The sequence below is a fragment of the Pelobates fuscus genome, chromosome 3 (genome assembly GCF_036172605.1).
Source record: "Pelobates fuscus isolate aPelFus1 chromosome 3, aPelFus1.pri, whole genome shotgun sequence".
NCBI classification, from domain to species: domain Eukaryota; kingdom Metazoa; phylum Chordata; class Amphibia; order Anura; family Pelobatidae; genus Pelobates; species Pelobates fuscus.
The window spans coordinates 124,533,674-124,550,705 of NC_086319.1; the positions used below are offsets into that span (position 1 = coordinate 124,533,674).

The 17,032-nt window shown below is 44.0% G+C and overlaps 1 protein-coding gene across 2 annotated transcripts in view; it reads right to left on the reverse strand.

Annotated features, from left to right (window-relative positions):
- SLIT3 (slit guidance ligand 3) overlaps positions 1 to 17,032 on the reverse strand; it is a 658,792-nt gene that overhangs the window by 17,578 nt on the left and 624,182 nt on the right. For both annotated transcript variants that reach the window (XM_063447449.1, XM_063447448.1), the window contains 2 exons: positions 16,066 to 16,306; positions 14,059 to 14,189 (listed from right to left, as the gene is read on the reverse strand). In XM_063447449.1, the coding sequence (XP_063303519.1) occupies positions 14,059 to 14,189; positions 16,066 to 16,306 (372 nt within the window). The remainder of the gene's footprint in view (positions 1 to 14,058; positions 14,190 to 16,065; positions 16,307 to 17,032) is intronic.

Here is a 17,032-nt window from a genome sequence, read left to right on the forward strand (position 1 = left end):
TTTGATTCCATTTTCTTTCTTCAGAGTGATGTAGAGGAGTGTGATTCATGATGTTTTGGTAACAATATCTTCTTTCTTTAGGTCCTGGCCCTTCATCTACAAATAGTTGCATCACTGCTATATTCACACATATGCAAGAATGCAGCAAAGAGGTCTATATAATGCAGCATTAAAGAGGTCTATATAAGAATGCAGCAAAGAGGTCTATAAGAAGCTAGATGGAGGTTGCTATGGTCTTGCGGGTTCTAACCCGCAAGACCATAGCAACCTCCATCTAGCTTCTTATAAAATAATGCAGAGGTTATCAGCGGCTATCTGAATTGACACCATTGACAGAGGACGTTCAGCAACTTCTCAGCTTTTGTCAGCCTGGACGTTGCCCACAAGAAATTTTTTTGTCTTATGATACGTTTAAGGCCGTAAGGCCTGTATTTGTGGGAGGAGTTAAGCGTTCCATATAAACGCTACTCCCCCCCTTCCTACCTGCCGTACGCACGCTGTTCACCTGGCCTGCTCACCTCCCTCTCATCAGCAACTTCCGGGTCCTCAACAGCACGCTTCCGGTCCCATCATTCCTTGCGGCTTTCCCACCGGCTTTCGGCCACACGCTCGCAACTAAAACTAACGAACGCCAGGTAATCAGCGAGAATAGCCGCTTTCGGGCTATTCCCGCCGTTCTTTTTTCCCTACTGTACCTACGATCACACGGACAAGTGAGACTGTAAACAGATGGCAATTCGGCTGTTTGTTCATTTTAATTCATAGGCACTATGACCTACCCAGAACATCCTGTACGTTTCTATGGCAAGAACTTGTTGTACTTACTGCCATATATGTTTGGACGAGGTTGCCTCACTTAAACAAAGGCCATCAGGCCTTAAACAGTCTCTGAGGTCTGTAAGGGCATAAACCAGAATGTACTCCTGTCCTGTCTGGTCTCTTAGCACATTATGGTCACAACAGTCCTTTTGAACGTGTTATAACTCCTTAATCGGTAGTGGTCTGGCTATGAGGTGGTACATTGCATACTGTCAGTGCCTGGTATATAGGTACTCTCTAATGAATAGCCCACTCACTTACAAATTACACCGTGGGCTGCGGGTCTAAGGCTACTTGGCTGGAAGTACTCCTATGCTTCTCAGCAGTGTATCTAATGTAATGTACTTTTCCCCCAGAGGGCTGACACCCCCATGACCCTCATGCTCCAATACCTCTGTGGCTGTCTAAGCTCACAATAATCTGTAGTACCAGGTCCAGCACCCTCCAAACCACCTGCAGACCTACCCTCAGGCTTCACACTGATGGGGAATTAGTCTCTCTATTACCGTTATACATTAGTCTCGCTAATTACTGTTTATGTTACATATTGTCATTTGTTGTCACTAGACAATCACTACTTCGCTATTGTCTAATTAACCATTCCTCGACCATGTTCCTCTCCTCTACAGCCCACGTTGCAGCCCCTTTCGTCAACACCTAGCACTCTGCACAAATACTTATGAATCGTTGGGCACGAACTTCTGTCATCTACTGTCATAATAACTAACTGCATAAAACCTATAAGCCTGAGCAAGCAGGCGATGTATTTATGGTTAATTACGCATAAAGCTGTTAGTGACACTTTAGAAGTAATGGGGCGTTGGCTAGTCACATAAAGTGTCAAGTAGGCCTCTATATCTTGCAATATCATCCTGAACTCCTTTGACACCTTTCATTCCTTCACCATTTTCCCCCCATTAATACTATCACTTTTAAGCACTATAATTTAAGGGTCCCCGTAGGGGAATTACTAATGCCATGTGATACTACTCAATGCCTGACACTATGTATGTACTGTTTTGTTGGGTCGAGTTAATCTAACAGTTAAACGCTGTATATGTTGGATTATTTTATCTCCCAAATTACACTGACGCTTGTGCACCTCCTGTTACACATGTATCGAATTACCTCAGGTCCAGGCGTTACCACCATTTGACATTCCCCGCTAATCACTATTAATGGTGCATACTGCCATTTGTTATTATTAGACTATCGCTAGTTTATTATTGTCGCCTGGTTCTATCAGGTACTATTAAGTCTCGTCCACATTTCAAACAACTGCCTCGTCAAGGCCACGTTGTTACACGATGGGGTATCAAACCAACAAACAACGAACGTTCAGGTAATCGGTGGGAATGGCCTCGTTCGGGCTATTCCCGCCATACAACGCCTGTACAAGTGATGACCTATATTTCATACGCTCAAACTCACTAACGTTCCAACTCATGAATGCTTGAAACTCACAAACTACACGATTCGTATGTGACCGGCAATCAGGTTACATTTCGGCAGACTATTTTGTTTAGTAATTAAATATCAATTATGTCCGTATATTTATGCGAAACTATGATCGTTACAGGTACCACTTCCATAGTTTCTTTCACATTTGCACCTATTACATTGCAACCTTTACACAGTCAGTATAATTGGGATTTCAGCGTTTTCCTTAGCGATTTTTGCAATTTTCTGTAACTATCAGTTTCACTGTTTTAGGCTGCAACCAACCACTGGTGTGGCACATTAATTAACATGGTTTAAACAGGTCAAATGTTTCTATTCATTTATTGTGGTCCTACATTGTAGGTAATTCCGTTAGTGTTTAAATCGCAGTTGCCTCAGACTGATCAACTGACAGTACAATTGCCTGTCTCAATTACGATTACGTAGGTTCGCAAATATTAATGTCATAACTAAGGTTATCTATTATTCAGCCGCTTCACCATGTGGATTACCATTCTTTCACTGTTATTGGACTGCCTGTCCTATCATTCCCAGCTTTGGCTAGGGTAGTAATTTTATGTAATACCCTCGTTGGGGGGACTACTCTGTAAGTTATACTGTGCAGGCAAGACTTTAAGGTAAATGTTTTCATATGTGTTATTGAAGGAAACAATCAAATGTTAGTTTCACAATTACTAGTGTTGTCATCTGCTATCAGTAGACAATTACTGGTTCGCTATTGTCGCCTGTTTCTAACAGGTATAAATGTGTTTTTTCGTTTACATTTCCTACAATTGTTACGCAATTGGCCTTTGGTCAAACGATTGTCACCGGTTTCTATCAGGTTTATTTTCGTTTTGTTTCCAAACAACTGCCTCTACTAGGCCTCGTTGTTACACGATTGGGTTTTGGGGTACGGGGGCTTGATTCCTGCCTTGCCTCATCAGGCCACGGCTCCACTCGACAACTCTTCATTCGTACTCGCTACCCGTAACAATCGTTTTGTTACTCACTACCTTGCTAATTTCACCCTCCTCTCTCCGTCAGCTGCTACAACGTTTTCTTGGCACAACGCCTTCTTTCATCTCCTGTCAGGTTTATTTAGTAACCATCACGAGAATCTTCAGCACCCTCAGGGTCTATCGATACTGTTCTATCAGCTATATCTCCATAGTGCTTCACTGTACGGCACATTATTTTCCTTCCCTCGACTTCAGTTCCTTTCCTCTTCTTTTTTCCTCCTTCCTCTCCCTTCGTTTCCTCTGTCTCTGTCTGGGAATCTCCTGGTACCTATCATTAACCGCAACTTGGGTTACTAAACACGTTGCGTTACCCCCTTATCAAGCCCCCGTCTAGGGTCAGATAACTGGCTATCTAGGGTTAGGAGCTGGCCTCAGCTGTACAACGTAGCTAGTCCCGCGAGGCCAACTCCCCAATCTCAACACGGAGATTTTCGCCCCTCGGCCCAAATCATAGTTAGAGCCTCGCATTCAACCACCTATCGGGTTTATAGTTAGGGCCTCACCTGACACGGCCACACGTTTTTGGATCTTTACGGTCACCGAGAGGCCACCACCCCGCCACCACGCTAGTGGCTCGAGCCCCACGCCCAAATCATAGGTAGAGCCTCTCACCAGCCGCTTGGCTACTAGCAGGGCCTCACTTGTCACGGGGTAGTGAGCTTTTCGCTTCGGCACTAGTTAGCCAGCCAGTTCTATTTTACTTAACCGTATTGTTGTTATTTGAGTTCATTGTTGTTGTCATGTTCTTTTTCAGGATGTCCTACAAAGGCAACGTCGGACGAGGGATTGCAGCATTTTTCGTATCTATTAGGGCCGACTATCCAAGAGTCGCTCAGTCTCGTACCTCACCCAACTCACATCTCAAGCATAATCCGCATTTTAGCATCCCCTTCCGGTCACTCGGCTGTTGGGGCTCGACACGAGTTATCATCTAGAGCATTATTCGTTTGCTCTGAGATACATATAACAGAATCGTGACATTCTTCCAAGAATCAGTGAAGCATGACTCTTCCACAGGCATACTGATCACCCTGTAGTCTTTTCTACATTTTTGCCACCTTTTATTCAAACCTTCATACGCACACGATCGCACTATTCCGAACTGACATACACGTTTCTGACAAGCCTTTCAAACCATACCCCATTTTACACAAGATATCAAAAGATAATTGGTTTATCGCTCTACAGTAACGTACGTACACAGATGGGAATACCGGGCAGTATCAAACTCCCTAAAACAGCAGTCACGCCACACAACCAGGTCTTAAATCTATGTGCCTGCAACCATACAAGGGTTCGGGAACCCTACAACTCCACGATCACAACTAATCAGACAGGTAAGTCATGTCTCCCCAAGGAAAAATTTAAGAAGGTACAAACACTACACCGCGTCACGTCAACATTCGAACCAGACAATCAAGACACTTGACCTACTAATCATTCCCTAACTACTTCTAAATACGATTCTACATTCACACTCCTGTCATTAGAGTAAGTAGGACCACTGGCTCCTATTTTTCACATCCATTCTATAAGCACGACATCCAGTAGCAGTACGCCGGAACAACAATTAGAGGCACTAGGAATCGGCTATATTATACAGGAACATTCCCAACGCATGAGTAGCAAGACAACGGATTTTATATAGTGCTATAAGTGTGTTTTTCTGGCATTTCCTTTTGCCCTCTTTTTCAGGCCTACCCTCTACGTCGGTTCCGGCACACCACACCGACTTAATTCCAATCACAAGGTATTTCACTATACGATATTAACCGACCACAAGTTTAAGGCCGTAAGGCCTGTATTTGTGGGAGGAGTTAAGCGTTCCATATAAACGCTACTCCCCCCCCTTCCTACCTGCCGTACGCATGCTGTTCACCCCACCCACCTCTCCCTCTTATACAATTCATTCAGGGGGGCCCTCTTTTTCAGGCCCACCCTCTACGTCGGTTCCGGCACACCACACCGACTTAAAGCGGCACTGTCATGCCGAATTCCGTTTTTTTTTTAACCCCCCTCCCGCCTCAACTACATCCAATCGACCCCCTAGTCATCCCCAAATGCCCCTATGCCCCCCACATTACCTATTTTTTATTCTTTATTTTCTGCCCCGATCTATATTCAGGGCGCCGCCATCTTTGTGTGGGTAGGTGAAGTCCCTGTGGGACACGTCATATACCCACACTACACAGACTGTGAGATTCCCGCACATGCCCAGTGAAACATCTGGACATGCGAACGGGAATTTCACCTATTCATTCATTCATCAGACAGACGAATGAATGAATAGAAAAATCAGACGAACAAACTAACACTGTGTATCAGTGTTCGTTTGTTTGTTTGTTCGGTTTATTACAAGGAGGGAGCTACCGGCGTGCAGCTCCCTCCTTGTAATATGTAAAGACAGAAGCGGCAGGGAGCAGTGCTCCCCACCACTTCATTAGCCCCCCAGGTCCTCCCCTCACTCTATGGGGGTCAATATGACCCCCATAATAGCACAAGGGAGATTCAAATCTCCCCAATGCCCCTACTCGCTATATCGCGAGTAGGGGCATGTCCACTAAACAGTGAGCAGCCTGTGGCTGCTCACTGTAAAAAAAAAAAAAAAAAAAGGGTAATAAGGGGGGGACGGGGGACCTACTGTCCTCCCCCGCCGGCCCCCACCCCTGGACGGCGGGTGGGGGCCATAATGGGAATGAGGGGGGACCTACTGTCCTCCCCTCAGGCCCCCACCCCTGGGCGGCGGGTGGGGGCCATAATAGTAATAAGGGGGGGGGGGACCTACTGTCCTCCACCCCCCGGCCCCCACCCCTGGGCGGCGGGTGGGGGCCATAATAGTAATAAGGGGGGGGATGGGACCTACTGTCCTCCCCCCCCCGGCCCCCACCCCTGGGCGGCGGGTGGGGGCCATAACAGTAACAAGGGGGGGGGACCTACTGTCCTCCCCCCCGGCCCCCACCCCTGGGCAGCGGGTGGGGGCCATAATAGTAATAAGGGGGGGGGGATCTACTGTCCTCCCCCCCCCCCCCGGCCCCCACCCCTGGGCGGCGGGTGGGGGCCATAACGATAATGGGGGGGGGGACCTACTGTCCTCCCCCCGCCCCCACCCCTGGGCGGCGGGTGGGGGCACTAAGTAAATCCCCCCCCCCCCCATCAAGGTGACTAGGGGTGCCCAAGCCCCTAGTCACCCACCCCCCACCCAAATAAAAAATGCCCCTACCTACCCCCCTCACCCTAAAAAATAGTGAGGGGGGAATAAAATTGCTAACCTGTAAAGTAAAATTAAACTTACCATTCGACGTCTTCTTTTTTCTAAAATCTTCATTTTTCAGCCCCAAAAAAGGCCAAATAAAAAACCATCATAGCCGTCGAACTAAAAATAAAATAAAAAACCCGAGCGCAAAAAAAAAACCCGACGAAAAAGAAAAAACCCGAGCGCACAAAAAAAATAATCCATCTTCACCCATGGAGGGCTCCGCGCAGACTGAGCTCCGCAGGGCTGGGCAAGGCTTATAAAGCCTTGCCCCGCCCTGCAATTAGCCTAAGAACACTCTGATTGGTGGGTTTAAGCCAATCAGAGTGCTCTTTGTCATTTTACAAGCGTGGGAAAGTTCTTTGGAATTTTCCCACGCTTGTAAAATGACACAGAGCACTGTGATTGGATGGCTTGAAATCCATCCAATCACAGTGCTCTGTGTCATTTTACAAGCGTGGGAAAGTTCTTTGGAACTTTCCCACGCTTGTAAAATGACACAGAGCACTGTGATTGGATGGCTTGAAATCCATCCAATCACAGTGCTCTGTGTCATTTTACAAGCGTGGGAAAATTCTTTGGAACTTTCCCACGCTTGTAAAATGACACAGAGCACTGTGATTGGATGGATTTCAAGCCATCCAATCACAGTGCTCTGTGTCATTTTACAAGCGTGGGAAAATTCTTTGGAACTTTCCCACGCTTGTAAAATGACACAGAGCACTGTGATTGGATGGATTTCAAGCCATCCAATCACAGTGCTCTGTGTCATTTTACAAGCGTGGGAAAGTTCCAAAGAATTTTCCCACGCTTGTAAAATGACACAGAGCACTGTGATTGGATGGATTTCAAGCCATCCAATCACAGTGCTCTGTGTCACTTTACAAGCGTGGGAAAATTCCAAAGAACTTTCCCACGCTTGTAAAATGACAAAGAGCACTCTGATTGGCTTAAACCCACCAATCAGAGTGTTCTTAGGCTAATTGCAGGGCGGGGCAAGGCTTTATAAGCCTTGCCCAGCCCTGCGGAGCTCAGTCTGCGCGGAGCCCTCCATGCGTGAAGATGGATTATTTTTTTGTGCGCTCGGGTTTTTTCTTTTTCGTCGGGTTTTTTTTTTTGCGCTCGGGTTTTTTATTTTATTTTTAGTTCGACGGCTATGATGGTTTTTTATTTGGCCTTTTTTGGGGCTGAAAAATGAAGATTTTAGAAAAAAGAAGACGTCGAATGGTAAGTTTAATTTTACTTTACAGGTTAGCAATTTTATTCCCCCCTCACTATTTTTTAGGGTGAGGGGGGTAGGTAGGGGCATTTTTTATTTGGGTGGGGGGTGGGTGACTAGGGGCTTGGGCACCCCTAGTCACCTTGATGGGGGGGGGGGGATTTACTTAGTGCCCCCACCCGCCGCCCAGGGGTGGGGGTCGGGGGGGGGCAGTAGGTCCCCCCCCCTTATTACTATGATGGCCCCCACCCGCCGCCCAGGGGTGGGGGCCGGGGGGGAGGACAGTAGGTCCCCCCCCTACTACTATTATGGCCCCCACCCGCCGCCCAGGGGTGGGGGCCTGGGGGGGGAGGACAGTAGGTCCCCCCCCCCTATTACTATTATGGCCCCCACCCGCCGGCCAGGGGTGGGGGCCGGGGGGGAGGACAGTAGGTCCCCCCCCCTACTACTATTATGGCCCCCACCCGCCGCCCAGGGGTGGGGGCCGGGGGGGGGAGGACAGTAGGTCCCCCCCCCTCTTATTACCATTATGGCCCCCACCCGCCGGCCAGGGGTGGGGGCCGGGGGGGAGGACAGTAGGTCCCCCCCCCTACTACTATTATGGCCCCCACCCGCCGCCCAGGGGTGGGGGCCGGGGGGGAGGACAGTAGGTCCCCCCCCCCCTTATTAACATTATGGCCCCCACCCGCCGCCCAGGGGTGGGGGCCGGGGGGGAGGACAGTAGGTCCCCCCCCTTTATTAACATTATGGCCCCCACCCGCCGCCCAGGGGTGGGGGCCGGGGGGGGGAGGACAGTAGGTCCCCCCCCCTCATTATCTTTATGGCCCCCACCCACCGCTCAGGGGTGGGGGCCGGGGGGGGGGGACAATAGGTCTCCCTCCCTTATTTTACTTAACGGCCCCCACCCGTCATTTAGGGGTGGGGGGCAATATTTTTTTTTTTTTTTTTACAGTGAGCAGCCATAGGCTGCTCACTGCTTACTAGACATGCCCCTACTCGCGGTATAGCGAGTAGGGGCATATTATTTACTAATACCAAGTCATTTTTACTTGGTGTTAGTAAATTTGGCTGAAAGACCAATTCAGGTCTTTCAGCCTTTTAGTAGATAGCTCCCTGATACCGTGGGAATTAGGGAGTTATCTACTAAGCGGCTGTAAGATGCAGCCACAGCAATGAATAGGATCGGAGTTTCATTCATTTGAATGAAATTCCGATCCGAACAAAGTACCGAATTGCATCCTAACACCAATGGAGAAACAGTGCTCATTCTGTTAGGATGCAATTCGGCAGTTTTGCCGGCGTTCTGTCTAAGTGACAGGACTTTCGGCAATACTGACAGGAAGCATTGTGGGAACTGGGAGAAAAGCTAGGGATCATGGGAAAATTGGTCTGACCAGCGGAAATGAAGCACACTTTGCTCCTCCGCTGGTCAGAGCTGGTCAAGCGGAGGAATCCTCCATAAGACAGAGTCCCTACTTTGTCTTATGGTTTTAAAGAAAACTAAAGAAGAATGGAAGAAAAGAATAACAGATCCTGAGAGAGGCGGAGAAGAGGAAGAGATTGAGGAAAGGTAAGTTCGGCATGACAGTGCCGCTTTAATTCCAATCACAAGGTATTTCACTATACGATATTAACCGACCACAACTATTGTTTCCACTGGAATTTAAGTGAAATTCCATCACAGTGATTAAGGGTATTTCAAAAATTGTTTTATTTTAATTGCTTTAAGACCAATGATTCAATGCTTCATCTCATGGGGAAATATATGATGCCAATCACCTGTCATCAAAATGGGTAAGGTAAATTGGAGGAAAGATTTCAGATAGAATGCAAAATCTAAAAATCCAGATATCCCTGAAAATGTTAAACTCTTCAACCATATAAAACCCTTCATATTCCAACATGAATGGCATCATAATGGTACTTATAAGTATTAAAGGAACACTACTAGGTCAAAAACACAAAAATGCACTAGCTAACCCCTCTGCCCCCCATAAATAGCAAAACCTTAGCTTTATTGCAGTCTGCAGCTGCTGGCTCTGCCCCTGATCTGCCTGCCTGGCTGACAACATTAGAATAGGTGTTCTGAGACAATCATAATGCTTTCATATTGGATTAGCTGAGCTTGTCAAGGAGGCAGATCGGGGCAGAGCCAGCACAAGTCAAACACAGCCCTGGCCAATCAGCATATCCTTATAGAGATGCATTGAATCAATACAACTCTATGAGGAAAGTTCAGTGTCTCCATGCACAGGATGAAGACACTGAATGGCAGTGCTGCGCAGTTAGCAGCACTGCCCCAGGAAGTACCTCTGGTAGCCATCTGAGGAGTGGCAGGTGGAGTATCACTAGGCTGTAATGTAAGCATTGCATTTTCTCTGAAAAGACAGTGTTTACAGCAAAAAGCCTGCAGGGAATGATTATACCCACCCGAACAAATAGAATAAGCTGTAGTTGTTCTGGTGAGTACAGTGTCCCTTTTTTTATTATTTACAGTTTTAGGGATTTTTACAGATGGATTATTTTTTAAACTGAAACACCTTGTGCTCCCAAGTACTTATTAAAGATTTTTGTTCTCCTAAATTACGTGCTTTATTCATAAGGTCTACAGGACCACAGTTCAACCCAAACATACCAAAAATGCAGTATGGTGACAAATACATTTGGACAAGCTGAAGAAGAAAACCTGAAATTGAATCCACAGTGACAATATAACGGACAGATAACTCCAAAACCTACGCACAATGCAGCACGATAATGATGTATATTGGGATAATAGTATGTAATTATCATATATTAGAGTTTATAACTAAAATAAGATATATCTGATATATTTCTAAAAGCAACCAGTGAAAATAAATAAACAAAGATAACCACAATTATTCACAATAATTATTTTTCCCTTTTCTTTGCCAGCGAGTATGCCAAAACAAATCAGTGTGGCTGGATAAATATGTTGTAAATAAGGATATTTTACGTAAAAAAGTGCATTTATCTGTGGACAAAATAAATATGAAATCAGATGCCGCCTGGGAAATCTGAGGATTGGCACTGGAGGTTCATATTGGGGTTAAACCGCTCGAGAACAACTTAACCCCTTAAGGTAAGAGTGCGCCTGGGGCCTCCTGGCACTATAACAACTTCATGCTTGTCCATGCTCTAGTAATTTCCTACATTGATCTTCCCACAAGCTGTATTGCCCCGCTACAATCTGTAATGAATGCTGCCACCAGACTGATTTTCCTCTCTAGTCGGTCATCTCACACCTCACCCCTGTGTCAGTCCTTACATTGGCTTTCATATATATATATATATATATATCCTATAGGAGTCAATTTAACCCCTTAAGGACACATGACGTGCGTGACACGTCATGATTCCCTTTTATTCCAGAAGTTTGGTCCTTAAGGGGTTAAAGTGCTAACCAATACCTATAAAGCACTGAACAATTCTAGCACCTCTTATATCTCTTCACAGATCCATAGGTATGCCCCTTCTTGGTCTCTTGGCTCTGCCCGTGACCTTCTCCTGTCCGCTGCTCCACCCGTACAGCCAACTCACGCAGGACTTCTCGCGGGCGGCTCACTTCCTATGGAATAGCCTGCCTACCACTAATAGCCTGCCTACCACTATTAGACTCCCCCTAGTCCTCAATCGTTTAAGAAGTGCCTTAAAACTCATATCTTTAGGAAAGCTTATGGCCTCCCAGAGTAACCTCTACTTCACATACCTGTCTCTTGCTCTCTTCTAAAGCACTTTATTCTCTCCTCCAGCTCTGCTTCACTCCCACCTTATGTGATTGCTATTTCCTATCCTAATGTGTTTTATACTCCACCTCCTATAGACTGTAAGCTCTTTTGATCAGGGTCCTCTTCAACCTATCATTCCTGTAAGTTTTTTTGTAATTGTCCTATTTATAGTTAAATCCTCTCTCTCATGATATTGTAAAGCGCTACGGAATCTGTTAGAGCTTTATCAATAGCAATAATAATACAAATTTAGATTAAATTGTTATGGTGCCTAATCTGTCACTTTAATTCTGTGAAGCAATTGGTCTGACATATCATTGCAACAAGATTTATAGGTTTTCTGCATGGGTTTCAGTATGTAGGCATGATAACATATGCTATTACATTTCTGCATTTTAGATTGTCATCGTATTGACAGAACATACAAAAAAGTGAAATAAATCACTGAATCACCGCCTCTCAACATTAGCAGACTCATTGAAACACACCTCATCTTGACCCTCCAAATTCAGTATACTTGCCGGTTCCATACAGCAGTCTACTTTTCCTTAAAGGGACACTCCAGGCACCCAGACCACTTCTGCCCATTGGAGTGGTCTGGGTGTCAACTCCCACTACTCTTAACCCTGAAAGTGTAATTATTGCAGTTTTTTTATAAACTGCAATAATTACCTTGCAGGGTTAACTCCACCTCTAGTGGCTGTCTACTAGATAGCCACTAGAGGGCACTTCCTGGTTCCTAGCACAGGAAACCTGTCCTAGAGCGTCGCTGGACGTCCTCATGCTGTGTGAGGACCTCCAGCGTCGCTCATTTCCACATAGGAAAGAATTGAAATGCATTTTCAATGCTTTCCTATGAGGAGCGCTAATGCGCATGCACGGCATTGCCGCGCATTGCGCATTAGGTCTCCTTGGCCGGTGGGCGGGTTCAGTCTCGCCCACCGGCCGACGGAGTCAGAAGGAGGAGCGGCGCGGAGGAGGAAGCAGCGACGAGGGACATCGTCGCTGCCTCAGGTAAGTAACTGAAGGGGTTATCACCCCTTCAGCTACCGGGGGATGGGAGGTGGGAGGGAGAGGGGACCTACAGTGCCAGGAAAACGGATGGTTTTCCTGGCACTGGAGTTTCCCTTTAACTAAATTCAAATAACCTGTTTAATCCCATCTTATTCCAAGGATTTGCATATCCTTTGATAATTGCATAATGTTACTTTCTTACTCACTTACTCTTAAGGACTGAATTCTCAATATGTACGTAAACACTTGTATTATTAGCCCTGTTTGATTCCAAAAGATTTTAAGGTTTTAGAATCTTATGGATCAGTTTGTGAACGTGCAGAATTTATATACTGTATTTATTAAAATCTAATGTGCACCTTTTTTGGAAAATAAAGTTTCCAAAAATGTAATGCGCATTAGATTTGATGGCACATTACATTCGGGGCAAAATTCAAAATTTTCCAGCAAATTTTATTTAGGAGAATTAAAACTGGCGAATTCAAACAGGCAAATTTTGTTTCTGAAAGTGGGCTTGACAATTAAAAACATCATTTTCATTACCCCCCTCCCTGCTTACTTTTGCCTGGGAGGGGGACAGTACAAGACAATCCCTGGATATCCGGTGGAGAAGCCCTGTTGGTCCATGTGGTGAGAGTGAACTCTAGCAGCTCCTGAGCTCCCCCTGGTCCTCTCTCCCTCCCTTGCCAGGAGAGGGAGATCTCTAATCTCCCCTTCGGTCCTGCACAGCTGGCAAGGGAGAGGAAGGCACAGTTCTGGATGCTATGATCATAGCACCGGGGAAATATTTTGCGGCTCCCCTGTGTGCCTGTCGCGACGCCCTGGCACACAGTTTGGAAACCGCTGGCTTAGGCCATCTTTATGTAGAGCAACAATTATTTGTTTCTAATCCTTAGAGATTTCTTTGCCATGAGGTGTCATTTTAAACTTCAAGTGACCAGTTTGAGAGAGTGTGAGAGCGATAACACCAAATTTAACACACCTGCTACCCATTCACACCTGAGACCTTGACACAGGGGAGGTAAAATGCCTAATTGGGCCCAATTTGGACATTTCTACTTAGTGGTGTACTCACTTTTGTTACCAACGGTTTAGACATTAATGGCTGTGTTTTGAGTTATTTTGAGGAGACAGCAAATGTACACTGTTACACACGCTGTACACTTACTACTTTACATTGTAGCAGAGTGTCATTTCTTCAGTGTTGTCACATGAAAAGATATAATAAAATATATACAAAAATGTGAGGGGTGTACTCACTTTTGTGAGATATTGTATATTTGCTTAATAGTTTTAACTGGAAACTATGTGAGGGTTGTATATACCTTTACACAGCAGGGTTTTATGTGATACAAACAGATGGATATCTTCCTTTGGGTATCTCTCCAAATCAACTTGTAAGCAAAGACCACAAGATGCAGCATGTATCAATCTAAAAATAAGCCTGAGTGTTTCATGATGCTCGATCATAGGCACACCTGCCTAGTATTTATAGTTAGACAACAAAATGCAAATGGTGCCCTTACTTTTGCAACAACTTACCTATATACGGTATTTGGAGAAGAACTTAAGGAGTCATAGATTAATCTCACATGTCCTTGATACAGCTCCAAAGCTAAGGGATCATTGTCTCCTTTATATAGCAAAATGCCATTGTCTTTATCTGTAGCAACCTGCAAATCAATATCATCAATATTGTATGAATGAACTTACAAACCAGCAATTATCTCCGATGAAACATCAAACACGATAGAAAACTGATCAATAGAAGTGCCACTGGTGAATATGTTAATTAATAAAACAGCAATCATTTCAGCACCACTTTGGAAAATCAAAGACATTTTGAATGGGATCATACCTGAACATGTCTGTATTCAGGCATGAGTCTCACGAGTAAAATAAATCCCTTGTCAAACCTATAAAACGTCTAAAAGACACACACATTGAAATTGTTAAGATGACTCCCATGCAAAATAATGTGGTGATGGATAATGCGGGGGAAAATATGTCAACTACACATTGTAGTCTAAACACACACCGTGTGCCAAAGTACAGCCACATGTTTAATTTGAGTTTCCCAAGGATGTTCTAGTCTGTTTAACAGCATTGCTCGTGCACAGTGCAAATATTTTTATTCCGGGTTAAGGGATTGCTATTTCTCTTTAATAACACCATATTGCAGAGTCAGTGACACTTCCATTAGGACAAATGAGCTATTCTTGATTATTTGTTTTACCTTCTTAACTGATCACTCAAGAATTAAAGTAGTAACCCCCTTGCTTCCTATAAAAATAACACATGCCTCTGGGGGGAAGAAATACATAATACAAATATTAATAAATGACTAAAAAATATTTTAGCCTTTGGAAACAAGATGCAATACTTTTTGTGAAGCAAGGAACTTTTCAAAAGAATTAAGGTTTTAATTGATCTTTTTAAAAAGAAAAATAGGTCAGGAGGTAATGGTGTGGTAGACATTTAATACGCTTTTTTTCATGCATTTTGAAATATCATGGGAATAATTAATCAGGCTCTTAAAATGGTTTTAGTGTTCAGGTAGCTGTGTACTACAAAGCCAGGGCCATACAGACGTTTGCAATGAATGCAGAGAAGCTTTGATTAATGGGAACTTTGATTCAGTGAAATGCTTTATAAAACGTAACCTTTTTATCAAGGGCTGCTACAGTTACTGATTCACATACTATAGTTGTTTGTCAGGAGATAAAGGGAGTCATGCTGCTGTACCTGTGCTTTAATAAACTGAAACAAGCAGAGTGCTTGATGATATCTTTTTTCACGATAAATATAATATCACATTAGCGAGCTGAGATGTTAAGGAGCGCAGAGCTAAGAGAGATGTTTCTCTCTCCTGCACAAAGCAACTCTACAATTTGCAGACAATGTTAGTGCCCCAGGGGTGTCCTCAGTTTTCTGTCATGACCTTGGTAAACTGTATTTTTTGAGGTGGCTACACGCATGCCAGACTGCTAATTTGAGAGAGAGGAATGCCATGGGTAATGGTTAGAACCTCAGACAGACATTTTGAAGTGAAATATTAGAGCTGCCAATCAAGTGGGGAGGGATAGGGGGAACGGACGGAGGTTCTTTGCTCATACCATACTTTTATTGAAGTCTACGTGCCTGCATGGCTCACATTACTCAATATTCTGGTTCATCAAGCATTAAAATGTGCTGTGTGTATATATCACCTATTAGTAGGATTATGAGGAAAATAAATTATATATGTACTTATATAGATGGATAGATGGGTGGAATGTGTACAATATTAAACAATTTATTACACAATTAATATGGATGGGTGATATGGCAGTATTTTTAGATACAGTTTGGGGCTTACATATAAAAAAATAAAATAAAATGCTTTTCTACCTAGTTTGTTGCAAAATTAGAAAGAGCTTCAAACTCTATTTGAAACATCAAGTTTAGAGAGAAAGGCTAAACTTGATGAATGTGTGTCTCTTTTCAGCTATGTAACTATGTAAACACTTTTCCACATATCATTCATTATATATAATGAACTAGACATACCTGAAGGGATATGTTTGCTTGGGGTCGAGCTTTAGAACCAGTTAATTCAACATAGGAGTCCTTGCCAACAAAGTTGACAGTGATGAGCTTTTCACATCTTTGTCCTGCAAAGCCAGCTAAGCAGCGGCAGACCGGCTCCTGCTGCACCACAATGCACTGGGCTCCATTTTGACACTCATAGTTATCGCAGGGGCTTGTCTGAAGTAAAACCATGGGTGGGGAGTTTTCACAAAATAGACCACTGTAGAGGGAAACAAACCAACTAAGGTAAATGAAAGTTTCATTTTACTTTCCTATTAACCATGATTGTTACTATATAATGTTTTTTTTTTTTTAAGTTTGCCTCTTCTTGTTTATCAGGTTTGCCATTATTATTGTAATCAGTAAGCTCCAAATCATTTCCACAAAGTGAATCCCTTAATTCTCAGGTACTCGGATCTATGACTTTGAATTTTTTTACTTTATTTGTACTTTTTGTTAACTTATTTGGGATTTCATCTAGATCACATTACTTATGAGGTCTGTGAGTACTTTCTGTTCCATGTTGCATATTTGTGGAATACTGGAGTACTTTTAAGGATCCACATTGTAGACATGATTTGGAGATTACTGATTACAAAGTGCGGTTCTTTTATGGAATTGTTACGAAGATGGAATATGAAACCATGGAACCAGCACCAGAAGCCTACCAGCTACAGTAAGTAACCGCTGTGTACTTAATTTTTTTCTCCATATTTATATCAGAGTTGCGACATAAAGGCTATTTTTTGTTTGGTTTTATATTCACTATTATTGTAGGTCAGCTTTTCTGAAAAGAATGAACTGTTCCATATTAGGACACCAATGGTTACAACACTATAAAGCAAGGCTCAATGTAATGTATCTGAGAAATATATTACTTTCCTAAATATTTACTAAATTAGTTTCTAAGAACAAATATCCTTTTTAATTTATGGAATAATTGCTA